The sequence below is a fragment of the Phalacrocorax carbo genome, chromosome 3 (assembly GCF_963921805.1).
Source record: "Phalacrocorax carbo chromosome 3, bPhaCar2.1, whole genome shotgun sequence".
Lineage (NCBI taxonomy): Eukaryota > Metazoa > Chordata > Aves > Suliformes > Phalacrocoracidae > Phalacrocorax > Phalacrocorax carbo.
The window spans coordinates 126,663,353-126,680,100 of NC_087515.1; the positions used below are offsets into that span (position 1 = coordinate 126,663,353).

Sequence of the window (16,748 nt, forward strand, 5' to 3'; positions counted from 1 at the left end):
GGACATAAGCATAGTCGGGTTTTGCAATTACAGAATTGGCTCACACACTACAGGACGGTGCTAATACCAGAAGGGTGGTCCCACTAGCAGTCATGCTCTTGGCAATTTAAGTCCTGGCTAAAAATTACATTTCACTTCAGTTCATGCAGGGTTAATTTTCAGCTTGATCAGAGAACATTGTGATTGCCAGTGTCAACACAAAGAAAGAGGTTGTATCCTGCCGACAGAACAAGGAGGGAGAAGAAAAATGCCCTTTTCCCTAACAGTTCAGTCAAAGATAAGCTTACAGCAATTGTGAAACTACAGGCTGAGGCACAGCACTGACAAACTTACGGTCTGAAAGTCCACATCCCTCTAGACACACAGCACAGAGGTGCCAGCAGAACCACTGTCAGGGCGCAAAATGAAGGAGACGGTGGGGCTTATACCTTAAAAATCCGTAAGGCTCTGAGGATGCCTTCACAGCGCAAAAACAGGGTGACACCAAACGTGCCCTGCACCACAATAAACTTCAGAAAAATAAAATGATGTACAAAGTGAACAGCAGTAAGATTCTTTTGCCGTATTTTCAGCCTATCGCATTCGTTCTCTTTTTCTGTATCAGTGACAAAAAAGCAACCACCTCAAGCACTTATAGAGCTATACAGAGCAATCCTCTTATAGATAGAATCATTCCTAGGAGAGAAGGAATGCTGTTCTGTGCATTAGAGGCTGAACAGAGATGACAACCATATGTCACTTGGCAGAAGTCGGGGGTTTGTTTGTTGCTTTTTCATTATCCCAAATGTAATGAATTATAAAATAGAGCCTAAATTAATAGTCAAGGAGGACTTTATCAGGGCCCCACACTTAGGAGATACTCATCTGGGAGAAGCTCTTTCAACTCATAGACTGTTTGACTTGATCAAAGGTTCTTGCTTTTCAATAGGCTTCTGTATAATACTCAGACTCAAGAGTTTCATAAAACAAGAGCCAGGCTGCCTCCCAGAGAAAATTTGAATCCCAGTGAGATGTCAGTCTCATCTTGAAGGTAGGAGGTCCAACTGTTTGGAAAGCAGGAACTTTTGAATATTAATACGCTCACACAATAATGAATGATAGGACTGCCAGTCTGTACTCTTTAGCAACTTGGTACCATCTAGAATGATGTTTGAAAGCTCTTTAACTGTAACAGAATGTATATTTTTGATGTCTAATGACGTTGGAACAATTAGACAAGGCCATTATCTCTGCTGGGGGTAGGAGGGCTTAAACGGTGTTAACCCAACTTCTGAGAAAAAAAATAAGACAGTGCCACAGACAAAGCTTTTATACTTTGGAGGGAGTGCTATAATCAAGAAGTCCAGCATTCACTGGCTGTATGACACACTGGATTCATCCAAAGAGTGTGCTGAATTTCATGAATACGAAATCTTCCTAATTTATCCGCTTAGTAAAAAACTTCTCTTTGACAGACTGAGTCCTGCATTCCCATAAGGCTGGCTAAATAAGACTTACTGTGTGCACACAGCTGAACCTCAGGAAAGGAGAAAAATATCATAGGTCAGAGAGATAACTCTCACTTTCAACATCTTTACATAAAACCACATCTCCCATAGCAAGCTAAAAGCAGGGAGTAGATACCAATAGAGGCAAAGAAACTATTTTACCTTAAAGGTCTTCTGCTAACTGCTCAAACCTGAAAGGGTATATAAGCATACCATCCCTATCCTACAAAACAAAGAAACTTGAAACTGGGACCTTGTGGTTTAGGTTTTCCTCAGATCAAGAAAGGTGGCAGAGATGTGATGAGCTTTGCAAAGTTCTTGCACAGAGATGAGCATTAAGCAACCATAAAAATACATAGGTAAAGCCACCTGTCCAAGTCCTGGGTACACTAAGTCTTCCAAGAAGACTGCCACCTTCTCTGTGGATAATGGATGCTCCCACTTTTAGCAAATTATTACAGAAGAACCATCTGGAAATGCTACCAAGCCAAGCTTAGATAAAGGCTTAGGTACGTTTATACCAAGCACCGCAGTGCCACATAGGTGCCTGAGACAGTTGTGAATGACTTGGGTATCTACACAGCTCAGTGTCATGCGGAGATATTAGCTCACATCCCAGAAGGAATACAGCCACATTAGCGTGGCTCTGTGCCCGGGCTAATTAGGTGATGTTTCCCCAGTTGCCAGAAATCAAAGAGTGAATCATACATCTGCCAGCATCCAACCTTCTTCTGAAAGCACAGACTGGAACTATTTTGAACCTCAGTTATGTGGAATGCAAGGTGAAAATAAAGACATAATGTCATCATTTTACTTTGTTTTAAAGCCAGAAGGAATCACAAATTCATCTGATCTGACCTGTTGTCACAACTAGTACACTTCATCCACATACCATTGTGTCCAGCAGATGAACTTCAGTCAGCCTAAAGCACTGAAGTCCTTTAGAGACTCTCCTATTGTATGTGTGCCACAGGCAGAGCCCAACCATACTCTGCCAAAGCCAAGACTACAGACATGGCAGAGAACTGATTAGGTGGGTAGTTGCCCAGATCGTTTCAGCAGAAATCCATTCCTCATGCTGGATTCCTCCTTCTGGAAGGTTAAGAATCCTACAGCCCTGCCCATTAGTTCCCAGCTCTGGCAATCAGGATGAATCCCAATGTGTGAGCAAGACACAGGAACCAGTTATCCTGCAATAGGACTCTCTGCTACATCAAAACAATGAGCCCGTTACAAATCAGCCAGCCTCTGGTGATGGCCAGTCTCTGACAATCCAAAGTAAAAAAGAACAACAAAAAAAAAGACCTAAAACCAACCACTGGTAGGGTAGGGAGAAAGCCTCCTTCCTGACCCGTATGAGCACACCACAAAGGCTCTGATGCATGATTTGAAGACGGTCATTGTCTTAATGCAGAGCTGCAAGTATTTCAAGGATGGTGCAGACAAATTACTGTGAACGCAACTATAAAGGAAGGAGTTGAAAAGGGAGGCTCATAAATCAACAGTATAGGCCACCACACTTGACACACAGACATAGAAATTCTTCTCATGACTTGAATCAAGCACCTCTTTTAAAATGATGAATTATCTCATCTTAAAGACTTGAAAGGATGGCGATGGAAAAAGACTCCAACGTTTAATTACACTGAGAGCTGTGAAACTATTTTATTCCAAGGTGGAACTTTTCAAACTTCAGTTTCCAGCTACGGGAACTTGTTACGGCTTACCGGCGGTTGGGTTGTCAGCCTCACTATGAGGAATCGGCTCCTCACATAAGCACAGGCAAAGATTACTTGGTCAAAGTGTCATCTCTTCAACTAGTTGAACGTGTTTATTCACAGTACCAAGCCAGTTTTCTAGGCACTATATCCTTGTTCTGCCCCTCCTTTGAATCACCAGCAGTATCTGGTATGTCCACATAGAAACTGCACAAAATGTTCTGAGATTTTACTGCCTCTGCATACAGAAAATGGCTCTCACGCTCCTGACTGAGGCTCCCCTTTTCTTATAGGTAGGCGTTGCAATAGGCATTTTTGTCTTCGCATTGTGCTCTGGGCTCACTGGAAGACACTTTATCCACAGTAGCCTCTGGATCCTTCTCAGAGTTACTGTTTCCCAGGATAGTATCACAATTTGAAGGTATCATCTGCATTTTTTTTTGTTCCCAGATGTAGTAACAAGTGGCATAATTATGATAGCTGTTAAAATATTGAAATGAGTTACTGTGTGTAGTATTTCTGGGAAATGGTAGAAAGGATGATGTTTATTGAAACTATATAAACATGTAAAATGTTTTCTCAACACAGTTTCCCATTTATGTTTGCACAGATGTGTGTAATGTCATCACGAAGCCTCTTCCAAGAAAGATAAATTAAATCAAAAGGTTTGAATAAGGCAAATAGCTAGAACGCTCTGCTCTAGTGCCTCTGCACACCATCTCTTACCTTTTTTTTGTTCCCTCTATTCTAATCATTTTCACTGCCATTGAAAAATATATATAAAAAAACCAAACAACAATTTTATGAAGGATAAAGGTCTTCAGCACAAATAAAATGACCAGCTCTGAGGCTGCAAAGAAATATGCTTTAATTTCAGAGACAAAAGATAGCATTGCAGAAGAAATTGTCATAATCAAAATTGAAAAAAATTTTCTATTGTCTGCTGGGCCTCTCTGTGGGAATTTTCCCAGCCCAGACAGCTGTAAAGGAGGAGGGGTATTGTGAGTTTCTGTACTCTCATTCTCTCTCTCCCTCTCTTTCTCTGTCAATAAATGTCTGCAATCATATTCTTGAGCTCCAGTGTGATTTCAAGGTTCATCTCTTCCATGCAGCTCAAACACTAATTATCCCAGCTGTAATTAGTAAGATAATTAAATACTGGCTCACTCATCACTCTACCTTGTGTCGGGTCATGATTCTCCCAGAAGACCTTGAGCAGTTTCTCAAAGCTGATGTTTTCTGGCTGATATACTACTCGTACAGCCTCTGTGTGGCCAGTTTTACCTTAAAAGAGAAAATAAATTCAGATGTTATTAGTGAGAATTAGCTAGTGCGTATCTGGGTTTTCATATCTGCGATTCAAAGCACAAGCCTGCGTTTTCCCCTTTCTTTCCCTAAAGGTGTTTTGATTTACCATCACTTACACTTAAGCCTTTTTAAACAATATTTTATATACCTGCCAGCTCTAAGGTTTCTGCTAGTTGGGACAAGGCCATCATGAAATCAACTATCCCGAGAGGCAATAAGGTAAGACAGTGATGTTATTACAGCAGTCGGTCAGCTTACAGGGAAAAAAATAAATGAATAGTTCTTAAATATTTCTAAGTGATAACTAGTAAAATACTTTAAACTCTTCTAAATACAACATTAACATATGAAAACTTGGATGTCTAAGTTGTCTTAACAGTGTAAAACCTTGTTTCTGTGAGGTAAAATACGGATAAAATAATTGATTATAAAAACACATTTCAAGGGCGTGTTTACACAAGACCACACAAATAATTTCAAACTATTTCACCCAAAAGACTGATGCCAACGGGCTTCAAAAAGAGTCAGAGAGCTTGACTGAACTTCATGACAGCACATGAAGCTCGAGGAAGATTAGCAGGTGTTTCAGCACATTAAAACATATTATTGTTATTTTTCAGTTACGTTGTGGGAATGATTTTTTTCATTCCTTACGTGTCTAATCACTCACAGTATTATTGAAAGATTCAGCTTGCCAAAATGTGAAGGATCTGGCATTTCAATTGTAAATAATAGTTAGACTGACGACTGCTCAGGCATCTCAGGGTGAAAGTCCATTGCACTGAGCACTACACAAGCATTTTATAGTTTATAAATATTACACGTTATATATTTTTACAATTTATAAATGTAGGCATATTTGTTGTCATAATATATTCATTAATGGAGAAAAAATTATCCTATTTTTCCATTAAATAACAATAAGTAAATATTAAACATTAGTAAACTGGACAGTGAGATCTGCCTTTTGGTGAGAACGTAATAAGCTCCTTGATCACACTAGACCGGGTTTTTATTTCATTTATACCAGCATAAACCTCAGATTTACTCAGCTGACTTCAATAGAATGGTTGAATTTCAGGCAGTGCAACAACCAGCTGAAAATGGCCCAGTGATGGGCTCTGAATTAGCTGTCACCAAACAAGAAAAATCAGAGTCAATGAGTAACTGAGGAGTGTTCAGCAGAAACACCAATTCAATACCAAGAGCAAATTTAATTAAAAAGAAAAAGTAGAAAGAAATAAAAAGGATGCTAGGATATATTAAAGAGACATAACAGGGAAAAGTATGAGAGTATTATATCAGTTAATGGGGCACTCGAAATGAAGAAAACCTAAATGAGGCACAGAGGGGTGGGCTAGCTATTAAAAGGGATTTAAAAGACTGGGATTAAATTTAGTCTAGAATGCAGAGGAGTAAAAAGGGACACATCTGGGCGATCTATAATGAAAATTTTGATAAAATCAAGTTGGTTCCTATCCAGTCTGCTTCACAATACAACAAAGACATTCTCACTGAGATTAAAAGACAAAAATGTACAAGTTTCGTGTAACCTGTAGCTGAAGTCATGTCATCCTGTCCACCAGGATACTGTCCAGGCAAACGATGGCCCAATTCCTCTTTCACACGCGCTACGCCTATTGAAGTCCATGGAAGTAACTCATTATCTGAAGTCAAATTCTGATGGTGGGTTAGCAGAAAGGGATCATACATTTAGTATAATAAAAATCCAAGTCACAGATAATTGGCTTAATAATGAAGTGAAATGGCCTTTCTATATTACGGCATGAACTGATGGCCATCTTAGGTCAGGGGTGGAATTTATTCCAGATTTCATGGTTTAATATGGACTTTCAGTGAAAATAATGGGGTTTGCCTTAGCTGAAGCCCAGGTCGGGAATTTTGTTGTTGCTTGAGATAAAGAAGGAGAACAAATGGACAGTGGTTTGTCCAGCTCTCACAAGCCTCCATCATAGAGCTAAAAAGAGATTAAGGAGTGGCTTCTGAATTTCTTTTTTTTTTTTTTTTTAGGCCAATGTGCACCTTATGAAAGGTTCTTATCACTCAGGAGCAAATTGCTTGTCTAAGATGACTAGCTTTAGATTACAAGAGAGTTTCTTAAACAACTTCAAAACAACAGAGGCATTACCTTTCCTCTCAATTGAAGCAGCAATTACATCTTGTCAACACTGTCTGCTCTGACTAATCCAGAAGTTCAAAGGATCAGCTTTCTTCTTTTCCTCTGAATAAGGAAATAATGGTGCGACTCTGAGAACTACAGCCTGACCTCGAGAAAAAAAATCCTCAGATGTGTGGCTAACAGACTGTTAGAACCTAGAGCGTATTTAAAATCAATATTCATCCTCAGAGGAAAAGCAAGGAGGTAATGCTACTGGTCCTATCAGATTCACCTCTCATTTTCCTCAAAGCCTTTCTACAATCTAGTAGATTTTCTTTCAGAATATGGTGTGGTTATTTCTCCTAAGAACAATCTTTGTGGTGAGCACTCCTACTTCCCAACAATTTTAGTGGAAACTAGACCAATCAACTGGGTACACGTGAGCAAATAGACAGGTAAAAGTCTCCATGTGGGACACATTAACCACAAGATTTCCTAGAAGAAGCACAGAGAGAAAACGGTATCAGGGGACAGGAAAAGAAAAAAAGAGCGATCTCTCCGCAGGGGCAACATGCCTCACAACAAGGAATCAAAAGATGCCACGAGGTTACCCTACGTAGCATGTTGAAACTACCAGCTCATCGGTGCCGAACGTGACTCAGCTGCAGCCAAAGTGGCAAAAGGAAACGGAAATTGAGTTCTCCCTGACGATCTTCTTATCTCACCTCTTGCATTAGGCTTAAGTTTGACTACAAAAACTGCATAATCACATTTCAAACTGGGTTCCATGCATTTGGTACACTACAGCGCCAAAAGAAGAGAGCAGGCATCAAACCAGCTAACCGCTCCTTTGTATTGTCAAAAAATATTGAAATATTTCTAATTTAATCTTTTTGTAAGATTTCTTAAAATGGAGAGGGAGTAATCAAAGAGAAACAATAAACCCACTTGTTCTCGGAAAAGCTGCATGTCTTTTAATGAGAGATTTAACAGGCTAACACTGCACAGCTGAAACGATTTAAAATGATCAGTGATAGATGCTATTCTTTCAGTGATATTCAGCTCTTCACCTTAGTGCCTCCTTCAGAATTTCTCATGAAAGATCCATTTATATTAAGTCAGAGAGTCCTGGTGTCCTCAGTTCACCTATTGCTTTTAATTAGCTGATCTTTAATACCCCACAGTAAAAGCAAGCTTCGCTTTAACTTCCAAAAGTTTTAACAAGTATGAACATTTCTAGAAGCCTCTCCCCAAAAAAAGCTCAAAGTTTGAACCATGTTTTTTAAATAATTTATTGAATCACTAAATATAATTTCATTTGCTGTTAACTGTGCAAATAGAAATCCTTTATTTATAGGTGCCATTATCGGATTTCCAGTTATGGTGCTCAGTTCTCCTTCGGCTTTAGAAGGAGCTTAGCCATTGAAGAACCTCGCTGCAGATGATAAGACTTTATTACACCGTGGCAGAGAGGGCTGTGTGCCAACAGCAGATTGTCTGTTTATCCTGTATCCATTTCCCACTTAGAAAACATAGCCACTCTCAGAGGATTAGCTACAGCGAGCTCTTTCAGCGGGGATTCAAACTCTGGCAAAAATGTTCCTGTAAAGAGCAATAGAAAAAGACATCTGAGTGACACCTCAGTGCTCCTTTTCAATTTTTTTTCTTCCTAATAGTGTTTAGATTTTCACCTTCTTAATCATCTCCCAGGTGAGTGCCCAAGCTGACGGATTATAGAAGCAAACTCATTCTTTTTAACTTGCTGTATCCAGTAAGCATTTAATTATTTCTGGCAAAGTGGAACGACTTCAAAGGGCTGGCTTGAGAGCACCTCACCTGTGAACGCCCAGCCACCCAGCAGCTACGCCGCTGCTCCATCGCCCGTGGGCTTCACCTCCAGCCCGGGGTGAGTTAAGTTATAAAATTCAAGCAACGCCAAAAGCATTCCCTCCTGCCCCACTTCTTCAAGAAAAAAAGGACTTGCCTCTCTTTACCCACTGAAATAAAGGGCCTAAATCCAGTAAATGCCTAAATATAATTTCAAGAAATAGGTGGCAGACCTTCAGCTGATGCACTTTGCAGAGCTTATTGATCTTGGAGCTAAAACAATTTGTGCTAGCTAAAGCCTAGGCCCCAGTGAAGATGCAAAGTATTACAGGAAAAAGTAGTAGGTCTTTTGAGCATCTGTTTCTCCAAACCACCCTGGGAATTTTTATTATGTTGCAGTTATCGTTAATAAAATTCCCAGTTTCTTCCTAAAATAGCAATGTGTTAAATAAAGGGTTCAACACTGACAACCCACACTTTGGGGATCTACTTAACTTTCACCTTTTTACCTTCAAAGCAACAAAATAATCACAGATCGATAGATTTTTAAGAAGGGTCCATTATGATAATTTTATTTGACTTCCTGCCTAACACAGATGAGAGACTTTCACCGGAGCAGATCATATTTTGTACTTAGAAAAGTAACGGCTCTCGACTCAAAGAACCCAACGGACAGAAAATCCACCAGAAGTCAAGGTAACTTCATCGAGTGGTTAATACCTCTCGCTTTTGAAAGAAGCAAAGAAAAACAACAGAGAGTTTATTTATGATCTGAGCTTATTTACTTAAAGGCCTTTCTGTACAGACAGAGATTACTAGGAAGTCATCCCTTACCTCTTCTTTCTGAATATTTTAAGTGAATCGATCTTTCAAATTAAACCGTTGGACACTCATCTTTTTTAACTCTTTGAGAAGAATAAGAACGTAATAAGCATGTACTAGTTCAGACCTCCAGCCCTTCTCCGGCCACAGCCACAAGCAGATGCCCAGGGAAGGGTTGAGAAAGCATGTGTGATATATCTACCACACCACACACGAAGAACCAACTGCCTTTATCTCAACTTGGCTCCCACTGGCTTCTTCTGAGGTGAGCAGCCCGTACCTCCACATCTGCCTCCTGCAACTCCTGGTCTCCTGACTACTTTTCAGGTTTTCAGGGTGATTTTCCCACTGTTTGGAAGAGACTGTAAAATATATCAGGTATAAAATGCCACAAGCATGCGGCTAGTATTTTTTTACCTTCTTTATATTTCCAGTAACTTTAATGGCTTTGTTAGCATTGAACTAGAAGATAATGTTTGGTTTATTATCCACTGTGGATTTCTGCTTTACAAAATATAATGTTTTACCTTCTCAGTGTGATCCACGCTCTTTTATACAGTTGTACTAAAATATGTCAGCCTTATACAGCAATAAGCCAATTTATCACTGTGGGCCAGGCAATGCTGCAGTTGTTCATCAAAATAAATTCTTCCATAAATTCTAGAAAGTTCTGCCTGGAAGGCAGACGCTTCTGCCTGGACCAAAGCAAACCATGTCGCTTCTGGTGTCTATAGAAAGTAGCACGTACAGGAGCTACAATGTGGTGCATACCTCTAAAGAGAGAATTTTCTTAGATTTTATTCATTTGTTTTGGTAGAGGGCAGGTTAATTACAAAGTAAATGAAAATTTTAAAATATAAGAAAACTTGCTACTAGAACAATGAACTGCTATAAAATGCAGTTTTGGTGACTGTTACAATCATTTAGTTTTTTACCCCGTCAAATCAAAATGAAGAGAATAAAGGTCACAGTGAAAACTGGGATACAAAATGCTGTTACTGACTTCTTTTTCACAGAAATTCAGTCATATTTTTCAGCAAAACTAGTTGAATGAATTTAAGATAAAGGAGATTGTCAGTTTGAACATAGAATATTGCCTTTTTTCTAAAAATCTACAAAACTACTAAATGAGCTGGTTTCTTATTTGCAAATATTTAAAATTTCCACGGTATAGCTACGAAAAGGTCTTACTTTGGTTTGCCAAGATCCTATGTATTATTTAGCAGTGATTTTTTTTCTGATAAGACGCTGAACAGAATACCCAAAAGCAAGACCACTACTACCAACACTTTCTCCATCCTTATTTTAAAATAGCTGTACATTGAAGAATCCATAAAAGGAAAAAAATGAGCTATATAGCCTATAGTACAACAAAAGGCAGCAAAGCTTTACTATCTTGTTCACTGTCCTTATAAGTTATATCTTCTATAGGCTGAATGTCCACACCGCAAGCACTCCAGGAGGGATTACTTTAGACTCGCTGTGGACCCAGTGCTTTTCTCAGTTGTGAGAAATTACAAGAAGTGTGCTCTGAGGGAGTATATTCTGATTTAATTTCATTCAAAAGGAATCTCAGATTCAAAACCAATTCCAGTGATTTCTTGCAGATGTCGGTGGAAAGCTTCCTTGCCATTTGTATGGGGAGAAATATCTGCATCCTAGGGAGATCGGTTTGGTTGCGGTACGGGATATGGGGTATCTCCCATTTGAGTTGTGGTGCTTTGCTAGCCAGGGTACGGCAGGCATCACAGCACCGGATGAACCACATCATCTTAAGGATTAGTCTGACATTGCTGCTGGACAATACGACAGAATCTCTCATGTGGCATTCAACTGAAGAAAAAATGTGGAAGATAGGCGTATATAATTAATGCCAGTCAACATGGCTGTATGGAATATAGGTCTTGTCAGCCAAATTCGATTTCATTCTCTCATGAAATTACAAGTCTAGTTGTAATAAATGTAGGATGTAATAGCATGGATGTAATAGACTTAGACTTTATTAATGCATTTGACTTATTACTTCATGACAGTCTGATTAAAAAATTAGCACTATACAATATCAATAGTGCACATGTTAAATGGATTAAGAATTGTCTAAATGACAGTTCTAAAAAAATTGTCTAAAGGGAACAAGCGTTGAATGGCAGCATTTTTATCTGTCCTCTGCAGGGATCGGTACAAAGTCTGTTGCTGTTGAAGTCTTTCATTAGTAATTTTAAAGAAATAAAAAGTCTCAACTTACAGAATCTGTGGATAACTCAGATGAGAAGCCTGATAGGATGGTCTTATAAAGTGATTACTTGCTGCCCTGGGCCCATTCCATCAAAAATACATTAAAAACAGTCATACGTAAAATCTCTACGTAAGGGAACAAGTGACACACACGACACCTGCAAACGGGGAACAATCTTTGATGGAAGTGCAAGGGTGGCAGTCGACAAGCAAGTAAATATGGAATTTCGTTGCGGTATTGCAATAAAATGGAAGAGTGACTGAATTGGGGTGCCTCGGTAAAAAAAGATGTGGTAGGAACAGCACTGGAGAGATCAATCCTGACATTAAGTAGATCCTCAAAAATAGTTTCAGTGACAGGCAAAAAGAGCGTGATATGTTTAGCCTTTCAAAAAGGAAAGCTAGAGGTTTTTAATTAAAGGATACAAGCATCTTCTCAGGAAGTGAATGACTAAGTGCAAAAGGGATCTTTGAACAAGCAATGAAAAGGCATATCAAGAGCCAGTGGGAGGAATGGAAACCAGGGAAATTCAAATGGAAAAGCAGGCACATATTTTAAATACTGAAGATGGTAATGTGCTACAAAACACTACACTGCTCAATTACACCAGCAAAGTGGTCGATTCTTCGTCTCCTGATGTTTTCAAATCAAATCAGATCTCTTTCTGGGAGAGACACTTCAGACAAATACCAGTTAAACTTAAAGGAAAAAGTTACAGGGCTTACTAAAATAGTGGCTGGATGAAACATAATGACCTATGATATAAAAGATGTCAAATTAAATATTGCAGCGAGCCCTTGCCAGCCTTAAATGCTGTGAATATATGAGTGAATTGCCCCTCTTTTTCCTTTGTCCACTTAGCTTTAACAAAGCCTTTCTATCCCAAACAGTGTTATCTGAACAAAGAGTTGGGATTTTGTATTCTTTTCATCACGGTTGATGAGGTAGACTCTAACCTAACTACAGTTTCTATATGATCGCTATATAGCTGAGTTAAAATCTTTCAGCTACAGCACTGGGAACAGGAAGACCTTATATCACTGCATTTACAAAGTTCTCATTTAACAGCTCAAACTTAACCCTAAGCTTACACATCAGATGGACGGAGCCTTTACGTGTCAATAAATTACGTTTACTGACAAACTAGTTATAGTTCACACCAAGGACATGCAATGCCAGGCTTCTAACGCCTAGCCTGTGTGAATCTGAACACCAGATTAGGTGAATATCGAACAAAACAAGTAGTCACACAAGGGAGAAATGCTAGCTTTAGGTTAGGACGCATTAATTACAAAGTTAATTAATAAAGTGAAGGATTAAATACGGAAGGAGTAGTGGGAACCACAGAATCTTAGCCTCATAAGTAACAGCAATCTTGTATTATTGACAGTATCTTCCATTGCCATGAAACCAAGAATAAGGGCATAACTGGTTTATACTCTATGTTTTCTGTAAAAATGGCATCTTAAAATAACCATTGCTCTTACAAAAATTTTAAGCTTTGCTCTTGGCAACAAAAACATAGTTTGTAGGCTTTCAAATACTGAAAAATCATGATGTGTCTCATGAGAAGCAGTTTGGAGAGTGATAAGAAACGGAAGACAGTCAAAACTGTGGCCATATGAATACACAGCGTTACAATGAAGACGTTGCACTGAAGACAGGTGGTTTTGAAAAACATAACTGAATTTTTCACTTTCCTGGCTGGGACTGAAACACTTAATAGCATAAGTGATCCTAGACTAGGAGCCAAGCTCCGGAAGAGTACAACAAAATACATAATTTTTCATTATTTTATGATTATTATAATATATTTTTATTTATTTCCGTTTATTTCTTGTGCAAGAAAGCACAAGAAAATCCACTACTTGTTCCAAAGCCTTCCTAACAGCACAGTAACAGCACAATATACAGCTTTGACTTAAATGATTATTAACACTATATTTTTTGTTTATATGAACACTATATTTTTCATTTATATGATGTTCATAAGAGGAGCTAAAATCCACAATACATTTATTATATTTTCCCCGCTCATTTTATATGGAATACCAGAATTTTCTTTAATTTTCTCACCTTGTACTTTGACATTTCCCAAAGTTCCTGCGTTCCATGTGTGTATTTCTCTACCCCTTATTAGATCATAAGCATACCAGTAATACAGAAAAAAACTCAAAACAAGGGAAGAAAGATGGCTATTTTTTTTACACAAAGTCTCCTTAGGAAAAAGTAGGTCCAAAGTACATGATGACCTTGCTATTGATAGAGCAACACAACATGAATGCAAAGGTAGTCTCCTGATCAAAAGTAATCCTATTACGGGGCAGGTTTAGTGGTGCACAATGTTAGATTCTGTGTTTGGGGAGAATTCAGTCTCGAACGGCTCGGTTTAGGTTTCTATGGGATACTTCGGATTGAGTGAAATTAGGTTCCTCAGAAGAAGAAAATGTTGCCATTAAGAACGTACGTCCTTGTATTCTGCAGTCCCGCTCATTCAGTTCGCCTGAACTAATTCCTTATCGGACATACTTGTGCCTATTGGGTCAGATAAGAAAATGTCTATTAGGGAATGTAACAAGGCTACAAAGCTGTGAGAAACTGAAATACCCTAAAAGACTGTCTTTTATACATTTAAATGCTTTTTTATAATTATAAACACATTGATGTATTGATTGGCCTTAGGTATACAGGTCATTCTTGAAAAACATAAAAAAAGGAGCATGGCAATAGAGAGAACTGGGGACAGAACACAGCAGCGTAAGACCTTGGGGCATCTGACTTAAACTCACGGCCCTTCGCTTGGGAGATAAGACCCGTACCGAACTGCAACTCCAACATCGGCCACTGACTGAAGCACGGGAGTCATTATCCCACTGCATTACATTCCACACAGCGTGAGCCTACTTCTAGCATCATCGCTTTCTGCTGTCATAGAGTTATGAATTTAGTAGCTCAGAAGATTCTCCCATTGCAAAGCCTCTTTGAAAAACTAAATTAATGAGATTATCTTGACGTTTTTTATCAGAACAGATAAACACAGTGAATAAAGATCTGCCCACGAAATATATCTTGTTATCCACGGGCATGAAAAACTTTGAGGATAAAAGATTAATATTACATCACAGTTGCATCACCCCTTTGTCCTAAAGACTTCAAAGTACTTTCTAAATTTGGATTCCATTATCCCCATTTTGCAGAGCATAACCCACTATTACACTGTGTTCTTCATAATTAATTTTCCATATATGTAACATAATTTCTCTGACTACTACAAGCCCTGGGATGACAGCATTTCTGTTCTTTTAAAACCCAAATGCAAAACCTTACCTAATATAGATATTTAGTGTGGGGCTAAGGGAAGCAATATTATTGTGCTTAGATAATGTCCTGGTTTCAGCTGGGATAGAGTTCAATTGCTTCATAGTAGCTCGTACGGGGCTGTGTTCTGGATTTGTGCCGGAAACAGCGGTGACAATGTGGAGATGTTTTAGTCGTTGCTCAGTAGCGCTTACACTGGCCAAGGCCTTTTTCAGCTCCCCGTGCTCTGCCAGGGGCACAAGGAGCTGGGAGGGGGCACAGCCGGGACAGCTGACCCCAACTGGCCCAAGGGATGTTCCATACCATGTGACGTCATGCTCAGCACATAGAGCTGGGGGAAGAAGAAGGAAGGGGGGGATGCTGGGAGTGATGGTGTTTCCCTTCCCAAGTCACCGTTACGCGTGATGGAGCCCTGCTGTCCTGGGGATGGCTGAGCCCCCGCCTGCCCACGGGAAGGGGTGAATGAATTCCTTGTTTTGCTTTGCTTCCGCGCGCAGCTTTTGCTTTACCTGTTAAACTGTCTTTATCTCAAACCATGAGTTTTCTCACTTTTACCCTTCTGATCCTCTCCCCCGTCCCACCAGGGGGGAGTGAGCGAGCGGCTGCGTGGGGCTGAGTTGCTGACTGGGGCTAAACCACACAGGTAATAAAAAATTCAGTTATGACATGGTGCGTGGAATATATATGGTGATACAGTTTTGACTGCAGGTAAGAATTTCAGAAGGTAATAATTTGCCTATACTACCTACCATTTCCAATAAACATACCTTTTCTGACAAGCTCAATAAATAGGATGCTATCTCCAGCTGCATGAAATTAAGACACTGATTCAGTTGTGCGATGAAGACATATAGCTTGTTTGAGATGGCTTAGGACAAATTGCCTGGGCTCTAGCTCCTGCTCCAGAAGGCAGCATCGCCTACGCACCCAGTGAGAACTTGTCAGCCCTGCATGGATGTCTCAGAAAGAGCATCTAAGTGTCTGTCCGCTTAAGCAACTAAACCATTCCTTTAACCTCTACTTATTGTAGTGTAAAATCCACTGACACAAACTGCAGCCACAGACCAACCATGTCATCTTTTGCAAATATCCTAATGTGTCCCTCAGGATTTTGCGTGTAGGATATGTGGAGTTGTCCCCAGATATAACCAACTGCCACGTGTGAGGTGACGGACTGTGATCATTTCAGAAATGGGATTCTGGGTAATGATTGAATCCTGACTAAGTTATAAAAATGCCACCTGGTGGATGCGAAGTCAGCCAATGGCTTTAGGACTTGTGTCACGTCCTTCTCTTGCCAAAGACAACATAGAGCCATAAAACAAACAGCTTCCAAAGTGAAGTACCCTAGGACGAGAATATGACTGCAAAATGAGGGGAGACGGTGGAAACACTGACATTTTCCTTAAAGAGCAGCAAATACACCCAATGTTAATACCATCCCCAAAAAGCTCTGAGAGCCAGAGAAACGAAAGGCAAGCCTCTGAAGAGAAGGACCCTTCTGACCACTGCATCTGCCAGGAACAGAGAAAGCTGACTGTAGAGAGCAAAGGACGACTCGAGAGCGATTTTTCCAGAGCCTGTCCTAGTAGCACAGATTGTTTGAGTGGGTGCAAGAACCTGAAAACCCTCTAAACCACAAGTTCACAAACGCTTGGGAAGCTGAGACCATTATTTCTAGATTGTATTTCAGTTTGCGTGAATTGAGTTTATGCTTATCGTAGCCATTAAAGCAAAATAAAAAATTTATGTTTCAAAAAGTCAAAGAATAAAAGTGTTCACTAGCCTGACTCTTGCTGTCTCGGGTAAGGCTTTACTTGTTTGCTTCAACTGTGGCTTGTTCCTGAGAAGGCAAATGGAAACCAAGAATTCCCTTTTGGTTGGAAGGGGACCTGTGAGCAGGTTCAGGATAA

General features: G+C 39.6%; 1 protein-coding gene across 1 annotated transcript in view; it reads right to left on the minus strand.

Annotated features, from left to right (window-relative positions):
- MSRA (methionine sulfoxide reductase A) overlaps positions 1 to 16,748 on the minus strand; it is a 301,026-nt gene that overhangs the window by 112,242 nt on the left and 172,036 nt on the right. Inside the window, exon 4 of the mRNA XM_064448273.1 lies at positions 4,385 to 4,489. Coding sequence (XP_064304343.1) covers positions 4,385 to 4,489 — 105 coding nt within the window. The remainder of the gene's footprint in view (positions 1 to 4,384; positions 4,490 to 16,748) is intronic.